The 17,382-nt window shown below is 47.7% G+C and overlaps 1 protein-coding gene across 2 annotated transcripts in view; it reads left to right on the top strand.

The window, feature by feature from the left end:
- Positions 1-17,382, top strand: part of ASAP1 (ArfGAP with SH3 domain, ankyrin repeat and PH domain 1) — a 231,886-nt gene that overhangs the window by 163,623 nt on the left and 50,881 nt on the right. For both annotated transcript variants that reach the window (XM_054590497.1, XM_054590496.1), the window contains exons 10-11: positions 5,337-5,437; positions 7,889-7,958. In XM_054590497.1, coding sequence (XP_054446472.1) covers positions 5,337-5,437; positions 7,889-7,958 — 171 coding nt within the window. The remainder of the gene's footprint in view (positions 1-5,336; positions 5,438-7,888; positions 7,959-17,382) is intronic.

Raw genomic sequence — 17,382 nt, 5'->3', positions numbered from 1 at the left:
CAACTCCATGACTAGATTTTCTATCCTGGCTTTGCTGATGTGTATTTTAGCTTGTCTCTCTGTCTAGGCAGCCAAAGTCGGTGGCCTGTCTCATTTTGCCAGGGAAATAGACAAATAGTCTGAGGCAGAATCCTAAAAAGTTTTACCCACCCGCTCCACCTTCCCCTCCCCGTTAGGAAAATGAAGGTGAAATAATCCTTAGATACTGAAATGGAGTCAACACGGTGTGGTAGATGTTAGATGATGGCACACAGATCTCTAATTACAAATCTCATTTGTTGATTTGTTGTTCAAACATGTAACTAGTACCTGCTGTGCTCCAGCAACTGTGCTAGGCGGTAAGCATTAGTCCCTTCCATGAAGGAGGTCAGTATCTGGTAGAAAGTAGAGAGAGAGTCAGCCATATGAATGAGCAGTCGTACCGAAAGTGCTATGGATGCTGTAAGAGAGCTGTCGGGCGAGAGGAAACCAAAAAGACTTGGGCGCAAAACTGCCTGGCATCCTCAGCCAGTGACGGTTTGGGGTAAGGTGGGTGGAGGCATGAGATGCATGCGATGAGGTGAAAACTCGGGCCTGAGGAGGGAGCAGCCTGGATGCCCATTGAAGGGTACGGACTTCATGCTAAGAGTAACATTAAAGAGTGAGCACCATTTGTTATGTGGGAGAAGGTGAAAATATGCCTCTTTGTACTAAGAAATAATTATGCATTGAATTTGAGTGTAATATCTAAACACAATATTTACATTTTTTACATTTTTAATTCCTCGTGACACTATCTCAGTAGTAAACTGTCTAAAATTTCTGAAATTTTTGAAAGAGGATCGTGAGTCCAAATGAAACCAGATGCACCACACAAAACAAAGTAAAGCCCCTCAAGCGCGGCAGGCCTGGCCCCGCAACTCTGATGCTGTCCAGCAACCCTGAAGGCCCTGCACTGAGTGGCTGCAGCCTTCTCTTCTGCTGCTTCCAGTTGGTGCACACATGTCAGGTCTGTGAAGTGAGAGAAGCCTGTAGCCCTTTCACGCTGGGCCTCGGCTCACCTTGGACAGAGGCGGCCGGGTGTTTGCATGTGCTGTGTACCCACGTTGCGCAGAGCCCTGGCCAGCATCCGCACCCGCCTCGGAAGTCTCCTGAGGATGCTTGTTGCTGACGTACGAGTCCTAGATGTGGTCTCCTCAAATGACTGCTCAGCATCAGAGCAATAGACAGATCCAAAGGGTGGGGAGAAGAGGTAGATCTCTGTCCGGGGAGAACTTTGCAAGGTCTTGTACTGACTGGTATGTACTTAAACCACTTCTTACCTTTGTTTTTTCACATAGAATTACTTCCTTCCTATATATGGAAGTTTTCTTGAAAAAAACAAAAAATTATAGTTCCTTGGTTTTGCATAGACTAATCTGTTCTGTTCATGCTAACTAACAGACAGAGTTGCATATAAGCCAAAGGAGTATGTACCTGCGGAAGTGCACATGGCTTGATTGATTTTCACTTCATGCCAAATTAATAAATGATGAGTTTTCATTAGCACCATGTCCAGAGTATTTTACAAGTAAAATTGATCTTTCACAGCATGCCTCATCCAATCTCATGCTGTTTTATCATCTCTTATTGCAGTATATGTTGAGAAGGTAATGATTTATAATGACTGCCTTTGAATATGAAAGGAGACTATGGGCCAGAGGTTCCTCACCCTAGTGCTAGAATTCCAGAAGAGGGTAAAGTCATCTGGGAATGACCCGGGGAGGCAAGGCACCCGGGAGATGATTCAGCCGCCTCGCTCACCGCACCAGCCAGGCTCTAACTTGGCTCCAGGAAAGGAAGGTTCAAGAATTTGAGCTATAAATTGGACCCCCTCATTTTTGGTAGACTCATTTTTTTTTTCTCACCAGAATAAAATTTTTTATTGATTTGTGGCAGATATCCTATGAAATTAATTATCTTAAGCTTTTATAATAGCCAAACCTCCCCAAAACTCTTTGCTACATAACTGTTTTTCACGTTGAAAATATTTTATTTTTAAAGCTGTGTCCATAAATCATTCCCAAGATCCTAGCTTTATGTTCGAGTCTCTCCCAATAGCCCATCAGTCGTGTGTTCTGCAGTTTGTTTGATAGATTCTGGGTTTCACTGATTGCTGTCTTCACAGGATCTGGCACGTAGCCGGGCACACATGAGCCACTCAGTCAATATTTAGTAAGATGAAACATAGACACCTTTGCCTGCTCCATTCAAACCTTACATTAGAGATTGGAAGCTTCTCTAATGGAGGTTTAGCTTTAGATTGGGTGCCAGAAACATTTATAACCCCATTAAATCAATGAGTGTGTAATTGCTTGCAGTTTTAAAAGGTTTGAGATTTTTCTCCTTAATAATGCATTGTAAGGTTTTCTAATAAGAAAGTCAGGTTATTTGTGCTGCTAGTAGAGAATGGGAAATTGAACTAAAAAATAATACCATAGTTTCATTCTACAGCTCATAATAATTCTTGGCTCACATCATGGAATTTCCCCAAGGTTGTAAGTTCATTGTTTAAGTTTAGTTTTGTATTATTTTGCCTGAATGATATTTTCATTTGCATTTCTCTTTCCTGAATACATGTCGATTGTTAATATGCTGGCGAAAGATTCCAAACCTATTTCATTCCTTCAGTTTTGTTTTGTTTTTAATTATTTTAGTGTTAACAGTTCTCCAAAATTTACATTCTCAGAAAAGAAAATTCTCTTTTCATATATCTGGAGTGCCCTGTTAAGCCAGCGGAATGACCATTTTTTCTTAAAGTGCAGAAATAACAATTTGTATGACTTTCTCACACCATAAAATTTATTACTAGTTACTTTACGATTATTGATGCTAGACTTCTGAAATATATTGCTTCTTTCCTCCTCGATTTAATGGAATAGCCTTTTGAGGTCACAGCCTAGAGTTCAGCCACTTTCTTTACCTGTAAAATCATCTTTGTCTGATGTAAAGCAAGGCCCATTAGATCTGTTCATTATTCAGAATTTAGAGATTATTTAGGCTTATAATAAATATATGTAAGGAATGTCTTAATGGTGTGTTTACAGAATGTAATAGTTTTCCTAAGTGATCAGCATCTGAATTCATATTAAATATATAAGTACTTTTATTTTCAAAGCATAGGATTTATTTTATAGGTTAACAAATGAACTAAGGTTAGAGAGACATAATTTTAAAGCATTCCGACAGACCAGGAATTATGTGGACCATTGAAGAGAAGTTTAGTTCAATGGAAAGGATTCCAATGAAGAGAGGCCTGCTTTTCCTGAGAATTGCTCTCCAAGGAGAGTTTAGATTTTGTCCTTAATGTTTTGGAGGTAGAGCTGGGGTGAAGATCCCCAAATCCAAATCCTTAGCTGAGCAGTGTCATTGCGGTTTTGTTGGGTTCAGGCAACAACTCCGTGGACTTCAGCGTCCAGCCTCATGTGCTGTCCCGTGCCTGGGCTCTCTCCAGCCCCGTCCGGCTCTCTGTCCTAACTGTTCTCTGTTAGTATTATGGACACATCACCACCTCCCTCAGAAAAGCCACGCGTGTCCCTACTGTAGCTACCAGGACTGTCCCTCTAGTCCCTCCGACCTCCCTCGAGAAAGCAAGGAAGCACCTCTCGGGGAGGAAGCATGAGGCGGTCACTGTGGCGTTCAAGGCCCCGGGCCCTGCCATAGTTCAGCTAGAGGCAGTCTGGTGAGTTAAGAACAGAGAAGTGGCCCAGGTTAAGAGAATGACTAGAGCCTGTGACCTGTTTAGCATCGACTCAGCTGCCTGGACAGGCGTATCAGCTCTCGCGGCCTCCACAAGAGAGGAGACAGTGAGTGGTGAATGAGTGTCCACCTCAGAGATGGCGGCTTCCTAGTCAGGGTCCCCGGAACCTTCACGGTGCCTGGCTGTGAGATGCTCAGGGCTCGCTTTGGAGCACAGAACTCGTTACGGGCAGGACAGCCTTGAAGGGGCATGGTCCTACCTGAAGGTGGAAAGCTGCCATCCTGCCTCGGGCACGCCGCACACCTGGCGTCAGCGACGGCCAGGAGCCCAGTGAGCCTTCCGCCTCTTCACCATCACATTCAGGTGTTGCTTGTGAACAGGGTATCTTTATTCTCCGTGCTCAGAGAACAAAACAAAAAGGAACTTCCTGAAATGTATGGCTTTCAGATTTTCTAAGTAATTCACGGTAGGGTTCACTGAGGTGTCCCCTGTGCACGCATTTTTGAGGTTTGTTGACCCTGTTACCTCAGTGAAATGTGTACCCATGTTCCTCCATTTAGCCTTTTTTCCATTCTCGCTCAAACGACCTGAAATACAACTTAATTAATATAGATATTTTATTGTGCCAAAGTTTATCATGGTTCCAAAGATGTGTGTGCGCGCTTATTCTAGTATTACCTTTATAATGATGTTTTCTCTGTGTTAGAAAAAGTGCTTACGTTATGAGCAATAAGACTTTCAATGAAATTAACTGTATTTTCAAATGTTCTACCTTTTTTCTCTGTTGCTTTTGCCCTTCCTGATCGAAGTCTAGGAGAGTAAGTCGCTGCTTTTTCTGAGAACGTATTGTCCTTTGTGTGTGTCTAAAGCCCCACGTTCTCCAGCTCCGCGGGACGAGATTACCCCTCCGCCCTCCCCCCCACCCCGCCCCGCTCCGCCCCGCCGGCTGTCGGCCAGGCCGCCTTCACAAACAGCGGGAGGTGCAGTGGGGCGCTCGTGCTGAGTCAGGCTTCTTGGCACCTGTGCTGTTCTGTTGCTCCTTGTCACCCTTTTCATTACATGCTGCGCTTGTCACTACAATAGAATCATCATTTTGAATAAAAAGCACAGTTGTAGGTATATTTTGCAGAGCACTAGTGAGTTACAAAACAAAAACTTTACAACCGGTCTTAATACCTTACTCAGAAGGTGCACTTTTGATCGTGGGTGTGAAGGGGCAGAGGGTAACCTAAGGGGAGAGCACTTATTTTCAGGTTGCATGAGCTTCGTTTTGCAGTCTACTTCAGTTTTTGCAGCCCTTCCTGTGCTTGCCAGTGTGAACTGGTTTAGAAATAGAATAGTCTCCCCTGCGAGTTTGAAGTAGAGCCAGGTCCTCAACTAGAAAGGGGAGACCTGGACCCCAGACCCCAGACCCCAGCTCTGCCTTGAACTTGCTTGCGACTCTGGCAGTTGTTTACCTGCCCAGCTTCCTTCTCTAAAAGAAAGGCAAGGACCCGACCGCTCGTAAAGTTCCGTAATCCTTAGCCCCAGACCAATGGGTCCCAGCTCAATGGCAGAACAGTCAGGAGTTTGAGAAGTGTCTCTGGCACGCGTATGATCTGTGGTTCGTCTTTCCTAGGATTCTCAGAGCCGGCAGGGGGGATACAGCATGCATCAGCTCCAGGGCAATAAGGAGTACGGCAGCGAGAAGAAGGGGTACCTGCTGAAGAAAAGTGACGGGTACGTACAGGCCCGGCCTCGTGTCCCCGTGTGCCTGAGCTCACTTCCTGAGCAGGAGCTGCCTACGGGCTTTCTCCCACCTCTCTCATAGGAAAGCGCTCATGTTTCCTAACGCACTCGCGTCATACCTTCAGCACACTGGTTTTCCTAGGCTAAGTCTGAGGTTTAACCTGCTCCCTTTAGAAGAAGCAGTCATTGTTTTCTGGTCCCGACATGGCAGCTGTGACTTGGGATGTGCAGTGTGAGGAAGGCAGGAACCGAGTAGACCGTGAAGCAAGCAGGTGGCTTGCTGACCTCTGCTTTTATTCAGTGCAGTTTTCTCTGCCTGGGGAGCCCGCCGGGCTGCCTGGACCCCAACTTTGGGATCAGCCCTGACCCCTCTTACATCACAGCCAATTTAACAACAGCCCCTTCCATTTCTAACAAGAAATAATACGTTTTTTGCCTTCTCTGCCGTCCTGCTCTAGGATCGGCCACCTCCGTCTGCCCTGGACCATCTTAGCAGCCTCCTAACTGGTCTCTCTGGGTCAACTGGTCTCCTTTGTCCCCTTCTCCAGTTCGTCGCTACACAGCTCTTGGAGTAGCATTCTGAAAAACCTAAAGCACAGCAGGTCACTCCCACCCTGGAGTGCTCAGCAGCTTCCTCTCACATGGAGGCTGTCGCCCCGGCCTCTGTCTCTAGTCTCATCTCGTGTCATTTGCGTCCCTGGTCCTGCCACACTGGCCCTCTTCCTGGTGCTTGAACAGATGATCCTGCTTCACAATCAGTGCATAAGTAGAATTCACTTACTCACATGAATGATTGTCATTCTTTCTAAAAGCTTGTTTTCTGATTGCTTGTGGATATGTCCTTCTTGACTTTAAGCTGCACCCATTTTTTGTTTTGTTTTCATTTGTTTGTTAAAATTGCAACTATCCTGCAAATTTCTGGGATCACTGTCACCCGGGCTCATCATCCTGCTTTGCATTCAACAACCATCCCTGGGGGTCCTGCTCTGCGTCAGGCCCTGCTGCAGGCACCGAGAGTGACATGGAACAAGAGAAAGTCCTCGTCCTGTTAGAGCTTCTATTCTTGGGGCAAGGCAGACAGTGAGGAAGGAAATATAGGAGAGGGAGGTGGCAGTAGGCGCTGTCCACAAAGATAAAGCCAAGGGGTACAGGGCATGGGGGTGGGGGGGTCTCGCTGTCACAGAGAGTGGCCAGGGACGACTCTAGGGAGGCGATGCTGGACTAGAGAGCCGGAAGAGTGAAGGAATGATCTGATCAGACCTCTAGGGGGAGGAGGGCTGGCCATCTGAGCAGTGTGCTCGGTGTCTGTACAATACTTCAGGTCAGATACTGTCAGATTTTTATTGCCTTCTGTGAAGGCGTTGGAGCAAACTAGGCCGCTAACAGTGACATGTGCAAGAAGTCTATTATCTGCGTTTAGAGTTGGATATAAGTTCATGTTGTGGCACGTTTGTAAGAGGACGAATTTAAGAAGGAAAAAGAACCACAAGGTGATAACTGTTTTTAATGCCTGGGAGAAGCTACAATGGTCTCCTCTTCTGTTGTTTGTTTCCATGGCAACAGAAGGCCTTCACAACCTTCTAGCCTGGGAGGATGCTGTTCCCTGGGCATTTCTGTTCACCTGACAGAAGTGGCCTCAACTAGCGTGTTTGCACCTGCCACACAAGTGCCAGTCTGCCACACATAGTCCCTCACCTGTACCTGGAGCTTTACAAAAACACACACACACACAAAAACTCTTCCAAGTTGAAATTAGCTCTCTTTGGCTTTCCTCATCCTTCCTGTGTCATCCTTGCCATCCTTCATTTCCATCCTGTCAGCATCATCAAATCAAAATTTTCAAAGTGTAAGAGTCACGATATGGTTAAAAAACTTCACAGCGCCGCCCCTACTACAGGCCTGAGGCTTCTGCCCAGAGAGGGGCCTGGTACGCTTCTCTCCGGGCCTTGTCTGTAAGTTTAGACGCGTATATTTATCCACAGGAACTAGAGAGTGCTGTTTGATCTGCCTGAATTTTTTTGCGTTTTTTTTCCCAACAATACTAGATCATACCTGAACTGTCTTAAAACAACTTGCTTTTTTTTCAGTCAACAGTATGTTTTAGAAATCTGTGCAGGCCTGTGTACCCGTAAACTCCTCCAGGACCCTTGTACGAATGTAACCGTAAAGCGTGTACTCGTTCTCCTGCTGTCGGATGTGCACTGTTCCTGTAGCTTCCCATTTCCACTACCAAAACCACGCTGCGGCGCGCACCCTCGCAGCCGCCGCCTCCTGAATTACCTCCCACCGGGCTAATGAAAGGCCGCCGGAACGTTGCGGTCTGCGTGGTTTTGTGCTCGGGGCTGTTTTGTCCTGTGATGGTAACGGTGCAGAGCGCTGCACAGCCGCACGCCCCGGCGAGCACCGGCCTCTAACTTGGCTTGTGTTTGACTTGCTCTGCAGGATCCGCAAGGTGTGGCAGAGGAGGAAGTGTGCCGTCAAGAACGGGATGCTCACCATCTCCCACGCCACCGTAAGTGCCCTGTCCTCGCACACCGTGCTGGCTCTGCCTTTCGGCCACGCGGGCTTTGAAACAGGCCAGCACATGATGCCACTGGTGCCAGAATTTTCCCCAAGCATGGTTATGTGTGGGGTCGGTCAGCGTTTCGGATCTTCCTTTGCAAGAGAAGTTGGTCTTACCTTGTCCTATAGTGTCTGTCCTGCTGCTTTGCTCTGTCGCGCCACCATTAAGAACTTTTTTATCTTTTGTTCTGTCAGACCAAATCAGGTGTTCTTTTACTTGATAATCTCCACTTTGGGGAAGTATTATTAGTTGTTGTGAAAACCTGGTTTTCTCAACTATAAAGACGGCAGAAGATGTTCTTTGCATGAAAAAGGTAATGTAGGAAGGGAAACAATACATGTAAATATGTCCAGTCTTTTTTATTGTTATTGTTTACTTAAATTACTCAGAAAGAGTATATAAATAAAAGAGCAACTAATAAAATTGCCTCAGTTATGAGTCCCCTGTTCTTAGACTTAAAGGGAATTTAATAGAAAGTAGAAGATAGCTAAGCTATTAACATTTATGTTCTGTTTATCTTCAGATTAGCAGTGTATATAGACGCACATTACATACTGATAGTTGATGTTTATAATCTGTCTAGAATTTTTATTTTTGTCTTGTATCACCCATTTCCAGCTAAAAGTCCTGTCTTGACAAAATCCATATACTTGTCAAAAAAGGTTCAGTCTTGGTGGTAATTGAAGACATATGCAATAAAACCAGTCATCACAATTTTGCCCTTTAAAACTAGCAAGAAATTATTTTTTATTCTTAAAAATTATGGAAAATGTATGAAGTGGGAATGGAAACGGCAAAGTACTCCAAGTCTTTATAAAGGTACATGCAGATTAGCCCAGTGTGGAGAAAAGGCTCCTGGGTGAACCTCAGCATCCTGTGCCACGTGATGTCCTCTGCTTATGAGCAGCAGTTCATTGCTAACAGGACGATAGAAAGGAGCCGTGGGCATTTATCACATGGGCAGTTTTTCATTATTCACAGTCATGTTTAGAGCACCCTCTGCTGAGCAGGAAAGAAAGTACCACTTATTAAGCACTTCTCATGTGAAACACTTCGTAAAGTTTATTTCAATGAATCCTCCCTAACCTTCATTTTCTTTTTGCTTTTATTTATTTACTTTGTATTGTTGTTCTATTACAGTTGTCCCAATTTGCCCCCTTTGCTCTCCCCTGCCCCTCCCCCGCTCTCATAGTCAGTTCCCCAGCGTGTTGTCTATGTCCGTGGGTCATTTGTACTTATCCTTTAAATAGGCCCTTCCCCTTGTTTCCTCCCTATTCCCCTCCCCGCTCCCCTCTGGTCCCCGTCAGTTTGTTCCTTGATTCCACGCCTCTGGGTCTATTTTGCTTATTAGTTTGTTTTATTCATTAGGTTCCTGTTGTAGGTGAGATCATGTTATTTGTCTTTTTGCCACCTGGTTTATTTCACTTAGCATAATACTCTCCAGATCGTCACTTTGATTTTACAGATGAAGAAACTAAGGCACAAAGAAGCACTGTGACTCAGCTAGTAGCCAGCAGAGCTGAGAACTCAAGCTTCGGTCTGTCTGACACCAGTTCGCATGTCCCCCCCATTCAGGCCCCCGTCCCACGGAGCCCCATCATCTGAGTGGGCTGTACGCCCCTGTGTTTCAGATGAGGGGCCCGGGTGCAGTGAAGTCGGCTTCCCAAGGTTGCACAGCTGGCTGATGGCACAGCTGGGGATCTGGGGCAGGTCAGGACTCTGTTCTTAGACACTCTCCCGCACCCGCATCCCCAGTTCCTCCCGGGTCTGGAATCCCAGGTTGGGCCATAACAGTTCAAAGTGAGCCATGGACCAGGAGGTCCCAGAGGTCAGCGGTGAGGGGAGGCACCTGCCTATATGTGGAGGTACAATTCTCTGATGGTCCGAGGCACAGTAGGACTCTCCAGAGGTGAGTCATTCATAAGGACAATACAGTACAGCCGGCCCTGCCCTTCTGTGATGAAAGCCTCTGCATGCAGTCTCATGGGCCAGAGATCCTCGGGGAGTTACAAGGCTGACCTGTCACTGGGCGAGTTCTGGAGGTATCCGGGGTGATCTGCCGACCTCAGGGCCGCCGCAGGTAGACCTGCCGGCGCTCTTCAGGTAACGGGGGCCGTGAGAGAGGTTTCGCCTGCAGCTCTGTAGGGCGTAGATGGAACATGTAGTCAGCAGTTGCCTGGATGTGATTGCGCCTGGTCTTCAGTCAGCTTCGCTGAGCCAGACACGTGCCTGATACTGTCTGGTGCCATTAGCTGAGCAGCACTAAGTAGTGTGACCCAGAGTTGGGTCTGTATAGTGTGTGAGCAGAAATGGGACTACTTCTCTGCTCCTTGGAGTCGTCTTCGGGTTATACTGGAGTGAAAGCTCCTGACTGTCTGACTTTGTGTAGATCGGGAGCGTTGAAGGGTTACCGTGTGTGCCCTCATGCTCTGACCTTGTCTTTCCCTGGATGCATCTCACCGTGACAGTCCTCACTGAGCATCTTGCCAAGTCTCTGCGTCTTTATCATGTTCTGTGGACTTGCCGTTCTTAGGAACCTGCTGGGAGGCAGCAGAGTGTGTTGGGAGGTCACGGAGTTGACGAGAATCAGTGGCACTGCTCGCTAATAGTTAGACAACTTGAGTAATTTGTTTAAAAAAAAAAAGTTCGCTTCCATACCCCCTTTCTCATTCCTGCCAAACACATTATTGTGGCCAGGCCAACTGTTTCCGTGTGTTCTGGAGGCTCTAATCAACAACAGATATGATGTCAGCTGCGCTGTTTAGTGGCTTTGAGAAGGGACTGTGGCATCTGTCCCATGAGTCCACATCCGCACTTGGCCATTCACGACACGACCTTGGGAAGAGCGCGTGACGTGGGAAGGTGATGGCGAGGGCTAAGGGCGGTCACAGCCGCGCGTGGGCACTCCGTTCACAGCAGTCCCTGCTGTTGTGTCACCTCATTGGCTATCGCTGGTAATACTCAAGCCCTGGGACAGGCAGCGCATCTGCTGCAAATGTCGGAAATGGGGGGTCCGCCTCAGAGCAGGCCAGGGGAAAACGGGTTTCTCCACCTGACTTGCGATTCTCTCCCACTGACTGGTGTTTTCTCGTTCCCACTTTTTGCTGCCTTCCGGCCACACCTTTTTACTGCCAGGGACACCACGTGTGGGCCCACCCCAGCTCAGAGGAAAGGTCTCTGTAGCCGGTTTCAGCTGGCTTCTCCTGACTTTGCAAACACCATTGATCACTTAGAATCAGATGGAAAATTAAGACCAGCAGTTTCCTGGGAAAGCATATGGAACTCAGTGATCTTTGGGAAAGTGGATCAAAGAGCCTTTGTTGTCAAAACTCGGGGCCTGTGTTCGGGTCCCCTTAACACCTGGGAGTTCCTCCTGCTTGAAGGGCCCCCACCTGTGTCCCTGTTGCACGTCGTTACCACAGCGACTCAGGAGAGGGCCGAGCGTGACCCGGGTGAAGGAGGCCTGGTCTGCTGGCTCGACCACCCACGTGGCCTGCCCGTCGCGTCCCTCTCCCCAGCTCACTTTTCCGGGAGGAAACCCAGTTCCATGGGCGCCGGTCCTAGGGCGTCTCACCTCCAGGCTCATTGCTTCCATGGATCTATTCCAGAGCATACATTTTTTAATTTACTATCCAAAGTAATATATGTATCACTGGGAACCAAATTCAGTGAAAATATCTTTATTTGCTATGACAATAATAACATTGATAGCAGCTTCCATCTGTGGACCGTCGTATGTTCCCAGCGCAGTATATGATGTTTTCATTTCAAAATACCAGTTCTCACAAAACTATGGCAAACACTGTATCAGCCTCAAAGCTGACGGATAAAACGGTACCCTCTTCTGGCTCCTGTCTGTATGCTGGGCAGCCCTGCACTCCTTTGGCATCTCTGTCTTCACAGCTTCCGGGGCTGTCTCTGCTGCCCCTCTCCCCGTGTGGCCTGTGTGACCTTCCTGTCTGACGGGATCTGGTCTTCTGCCTGAACCCACGTGGCTTAATGGGTCACCCCCGCCTTAATGGGTCCCAGGGGTCGTGCCACATAACAAGGAATACTGCGTTAATCCAGAGGGAAATTGGTAACAGTAGAATTTTGTCAGCCCTGAGGACATCATCAGAGGAAACACTTGGGAAATAATTAGTGACTATAAACATAGTAGCTAACATCTATTGAGCGCACACCACCCGCTAGGTGCTTTACACGCATTTTCCCGATTTCATAGCATCCTCACGAGGTAGCTGCTGTCACCTCCGTTTTCAAGGGAAGCAGGTCACACACAGCAGTGCTGCCTCCACAGGAAGTGGAGCGCCCAACACGTGGCTCTTCTGCCCTGGTTCATTCGTGGAGAGGCTTCCTTTTCCCTCTTTGTGATGAGAAGGCTTGGTGCTCGGAAGGCTAAGGTGCTTGTTCATGGCCCCGTTAGTGGATGACGGGGCCTAGACTGAAACCCAGGTCTGACTGCCCCCCAAATTAAGCACTTGCCTCCATTCTACCGTGTACCGTATGGTATGCGTATGTTGCCTCTGGAAATTAACAGCATAACGCATTGCTTCGGGCAGGCAGTGCATAATGCATTGCAGCAGGACCCTTGGTTCCCAAAGCGAGGCCCCGTGAAAGCCAGGTACTTCGTGACAGCCCTACATTTCTACCTCCTGCCTTCATGTGGAGCCGAGCGTAGCGGGGACTCCCACGAGGGCCGTGTTCCTTAGGTGAAGCAGGGGCCGTGAAGTAAGGAGTGAACATATAAAGAGCTGAGAGGTGAAAAGCCCTGGGGCGGGCCGAGGTGGGCAGGCCTGGCCTTGGGGGCCAGCGGAGTGCATGTCATTCCGCGGCTTCCGTGTGACTCTGCAGTTCTGGCAGAAACGCGAGTGAAAACCCCAGCGACCTAGAGCCCACAGATTCAGAAAGTGCACCCATTTGGTTACAGGGTAAAAAGACTGCAGAAAACTCTGATTTTACAAATGTGAAGGACCTGCATTCTAAAATAGGTCTGTTTTCACATGACTCCCTGCCCCACCCTCCCCCGTATAAGAAATTATGGATTCCTTAAAAAGTCGCCCAGCCTTTTTGTGCCTGGGTTTCCTTATCTGTTGAATGACAGTAGTAAAAGAGATTCCTGCCTGTAGGGTGGCTGCGAAGCTATGACGATGACGAGTAAATAGAGTAAATAGACGTAAACCCCCTAGAAGAGGGCCTGCCTGGTCCGAGTGCTGTGTCGCTGTGGGGGCCGCGCCCCTGCCCTCCTGTTAAAAAACTGCGCGTGTGAGCCCGGGGTGTACAAACCTGCTACAAATTACTGCTTCAGCAACTCACTGCCCGTTTTGTTGATACAATGTAATGAGAATATTTTTTTTTAAGCCTATAGCTCAGATGTTTTATCATCAAATCAATGCATTTCGTATAATTATTCTAGGAAGGCATTTTGTTTATGAGTTCTTGTCGGATAACAAGGCATGAGTTAAAGTGGTTAACAGGGTGAAATAGGAAATGTGGCTTTGAAAGGCCTCCCTGGACTGCCCAAACCCAATATACCGACAAATCGTAGGCGCTCAGGCCGTGTCTGTAGACATGACTAGATGGAGGAATACCCGGCATGCTCCTCGGAGGCAGTCACTACATCACCCCCAGTCCTTACGGGGGCCGCCATGTGCTCTTTTTTTTTTTTCCTATTTACAATGCAGCATTGTTTAATGTTGATTCTCAGAAGTGAACTGACAGGTTTCTTACGGCAATAAGGTTTTCAAGAAAATCCCCTTTTTCAAATACATCTTTCTTACACGTGCACCCAGTCTGCCTGCTGGGCCTCCATCCTGTCCTGAAATGGGAGGTCCTGGGGAATTTGTAGCCATCTGCCCTCGAGGAGGAATGACCACAGTTAGATGGTGAGCTCCAGAGCTTCCGCTGTCGCCACAAGATGAGCATTTTGGAACCTGGAACATGTCAGAAACGGGCGGGATTTCTCAGCAGGAATATTAACTGATCTCAAGGAAAAGGAGGGGACTGGCCATTCAAGAGCAGAAAGAATCAGAAAGGGAAGAAAAGAAGGGTGTCTTCCCTTATTCTGCAAATGTGTCAAAAGCTTGCCCTTCCAGGGAAGCAGCGTGAAAAGTGGGAACAGCTCTGGGAAGAAACTTGTTCAAATCTCGAATTTGCTTTTTTTATTTTCTGTTAAACAACAGTCCATTGGCTTTTGCCTTCCTCGCCCTTGTTTTCCTCAGCTGAAAAGTGCGTCCAGTAACAGTACCTAGCTCCTAGGGTTATCACAAGAATTAATAAGATTTAATACAAAGTACATAGCCGCTTTGGTGCGCAATAAATGAGAACTGTTCCCTTGCCCCAGATCAACTGAAATGCGTGATAAAAGCCAGTACTTGTAGTCATGTACTGGCATGTTGGAGTTCAGTTCTCCATGCAGTGGTGGGTGTTCAGCATGTACCTAACTTCTTGCAGCAGGTTATTGCCATTGATTGCTTGCCAAGCGTGCATGTCCCTCTAGAGCATGGCAGGTGTCTAAATACATATTTATCCGTGGAAATGGAATGACCACAATCTGTGCAGCTTCATTACTAAGCATGAGCAGAGGCAGTGAAGAGCTGTAGCTGTTATTTTATGTCTACCTCTTTGTACCAAACAAGCGCAGCCTGGCCGGGTCCGGCTTATTTTCCAAATAATGAAGGATGTTCACTTGTTGTGTGTGAAGCTGAGCGATTCACCAGGAAAGCGGGGGGACTCATTTCATTTCTGGAGCCTAATCCCAGTAGCAGCTGCTCCCTGCTAACAGAGGACCTTGTCTGCGCTCACAGCTTTACGCTTGCAGCGAGAGCGCGCCCCGCTGGTGCGCCCTGAGCGGTGGGAGGACATGTGGGTGGTGGTTATTTTCTCGCAGGAGATACAGACACATCCATCACAGTTGATTCGTTCTGTCTCCAAATGCGCGTCTCCTTACATTTGGGATGACCCTCTAGCTGAGTGGCATCCTCCGTGCGGGGCGGCAGGACATCCGGTCAGCGGGGCAACATCTTCATCACTGCTGGTCGTGGAACATGTCCAGCGCTTCCCTGCTGGAAACACTTCCAAAGACCCAGAACTTGAGAACAGGTCTGCCATGTGCGTGCGCATGTGTGTGTGAAATGAAAACATCTGTATATGTTTAGAATTGGAAAAAAGGCTATTTGCCAAACAATACATACAACCTGTGTGTGTTTGTTTGTTTGTTTGTTTTGACATTTATGTTTTGACAGATTTACGGGGTTTTTTTCTCACACGCATGTTTTGTTAAAATCAAGGTATAAACAGTGATCGTCTCTGGGTATAAAAGTGGGATTAATAAGTAACGGTCAGTTTCTTCTTTATACTCTGCCTCCTAGTGTTTTCTTCCCTGAATGTGCTTTATTCTGATGAAAAGTGAAGCCTGTGAAAGGACAGCCTCAGCTGCATTTGGGGTGGAAGCACTTGTAGCCTTGGAAAGGGTTCAGTGGCTGAGTCTGTGGGGACAGGCACCCTGCCCTCCACACAGCCCTCAAGTGCCTGGGCTGGGTGGCCCACATTGCCTCGAGAGGTTCCTTTTGGGATCGTTTATTAAAGTCTCCCATTTTGGCTATATCTTGTGTCCCTGCCCCCCAGCCACAAACCTTAATCCAGACCGTCCCGGTCGCACGTGAGCCTCTCTCTGTGTCCCTGCGCCAGCAGCCCTCCTGGACGCAAGTCCGTGCGGTGCCCTCTCCGCCCGACTCCGGGGCTCCTGGGGCGGGGATGGGAGTTCCCTCCTCCTGCGCACTGTGCCCTCCCTGCGTCCCCATCGGCATCGCCTCCTGCCCTTGTCCCCTCCCCCAACCCCGGGTGCCTGCGCCTGCTCCTCCTCACTCCCACCCATCCTCCTCGTCCGTCTCTCCCCCCACGTTCTCGCTGCAGGCTGAGGCTGCCCACGGGCTCTGTCCAGGCCCTTGGCACACTCCAGCTCAGGCACCAGGCACCAGGCCCGTCCTAGGTCCATGGTCAGGACTGTTTCCCACAGCTGCTTGCTGGCGTGGAGCACGTGGTTTTCATATGTGCTTAGAATGTGTGGAAAAAATTGAGAAAGAAACTAAAAAGACTTCCCTCACACTTAGTATGTGTAAGTCACCTGGAATGCATGCATTCATTTGATAAATATTTATTGAGTGCCTGCTGTATGCCAGGCACATTTTAGTGAACAAAACAGGAATGTGTGCTTCTAGTGGGAAGAAAGACGAGAAGCAAATAAGGAGTAACAAGAGCCAGGGAGGCCATGTAACAGGGCAGGAGGAGTGTGTGGTCAGTCCAGGAGCCCCCTCTAGAACCTGTGGGCTGTGAGCCACATAGAGGGAGGGGACAGGCCAGGTGGGAGGCCAGTGCCCCTCCCAGGGGGCCCAGCAGAGGGAACCACAGATGAAGTGGCCGGAGCTGAAGTCCCAGGAGCCTGGAGGTCTCGGCGTAGACGGGTTCTTTTATTCTCATTCTCTGCGTGGTAGGACCCCTCCCTCCACAAGAAGGACTCAGCGAATACCTGTTTCCTTATTCTTTTCCTTTTTTCTTTCCAGTATTTAAACAATATGAAAGCGTTTCTGAACTGTTCCTCGGTGATGTAGCTCAGGGCAAGGCATTCAGCCAACATGTTTTAAGTCTGCCGAACCACTAGGAAAGATTATGCCTTCTTTAATCAATCTACCTATAAATTAGTACTAGACATCAAGAAAGACTTGGAAATTTTGAAAAGTTATACAAATGTGGAATTACTATTATTGCTGTAGTGATTCCTGAGCCTTCTGGGTCCTTGGTCTGGGACTTGGGCGGAGCATCCCATTCCACTTTTTCATGTTCTGGCTCAGTGTTGGCTATGTCAGCGGCTTAGATAGTCAAAAACTTGTGTTTTTGGCGCCTCAAAGTCTTATTCGGGTTGGTAGGTCATTTGTCAGATGTCTCATTGACAATTGGGGGAAGAACAAAAACTATGCTTAGGCAAGACATGGCAATGTCCAGTGAAGTCCATGTTGATGTGGCAGCATCAGTCCAGTGAACTTGACCAACTTCCCAGGGAATCCGCATCATCTCTCATCATGACTGCACGTGGGGTTCTATCATGAAATGACTTAAACATATAAAAGCTTTATCCTCAGAAGCTTTCTGATAATAGGCTTTGGAGTAGCCCGTACTTAGAAGTGAATCAGGCGTTGCCTAATTTTCCTGAATGAGCTAATACTGAACCTGAGTATTTTTTCCTTTTTTAAAAATTTTCTATCAGTTTTGTATTGTATTAGTTGTATCTGTTGGTAAGGTTGTTCAGAAACAGTGGAGCAATGTAGATTTGGGACCAAAAATGAAACCATCCAGTTAACCCTCTGCCACATTCAAAAGT

This window comes from Pteronotus mesoamericanus, unplaced genomic scaffold (assembly GCF_021234165.1).
Source record: "Pteronotus mesoamericanus isolate MK-2021 breed Mesoamerican mustached bat unplaced genomic scaffold, CSHL_Meso_final scaffold_174, whole genome shotgun sequence".
Classification (NCBI taxonomy): Eukaryota; Metazoa; Chordata; class Mammalia; order Chiroptera; family Mormoopidae; genus Pteronotus; species Pteronotus mesoamericanus.
The sequence above is the reverse complement of the archived record's forward strand: the minus strand, read 5'-3'. Positions and strand labels throughout refer to the sequence as shown.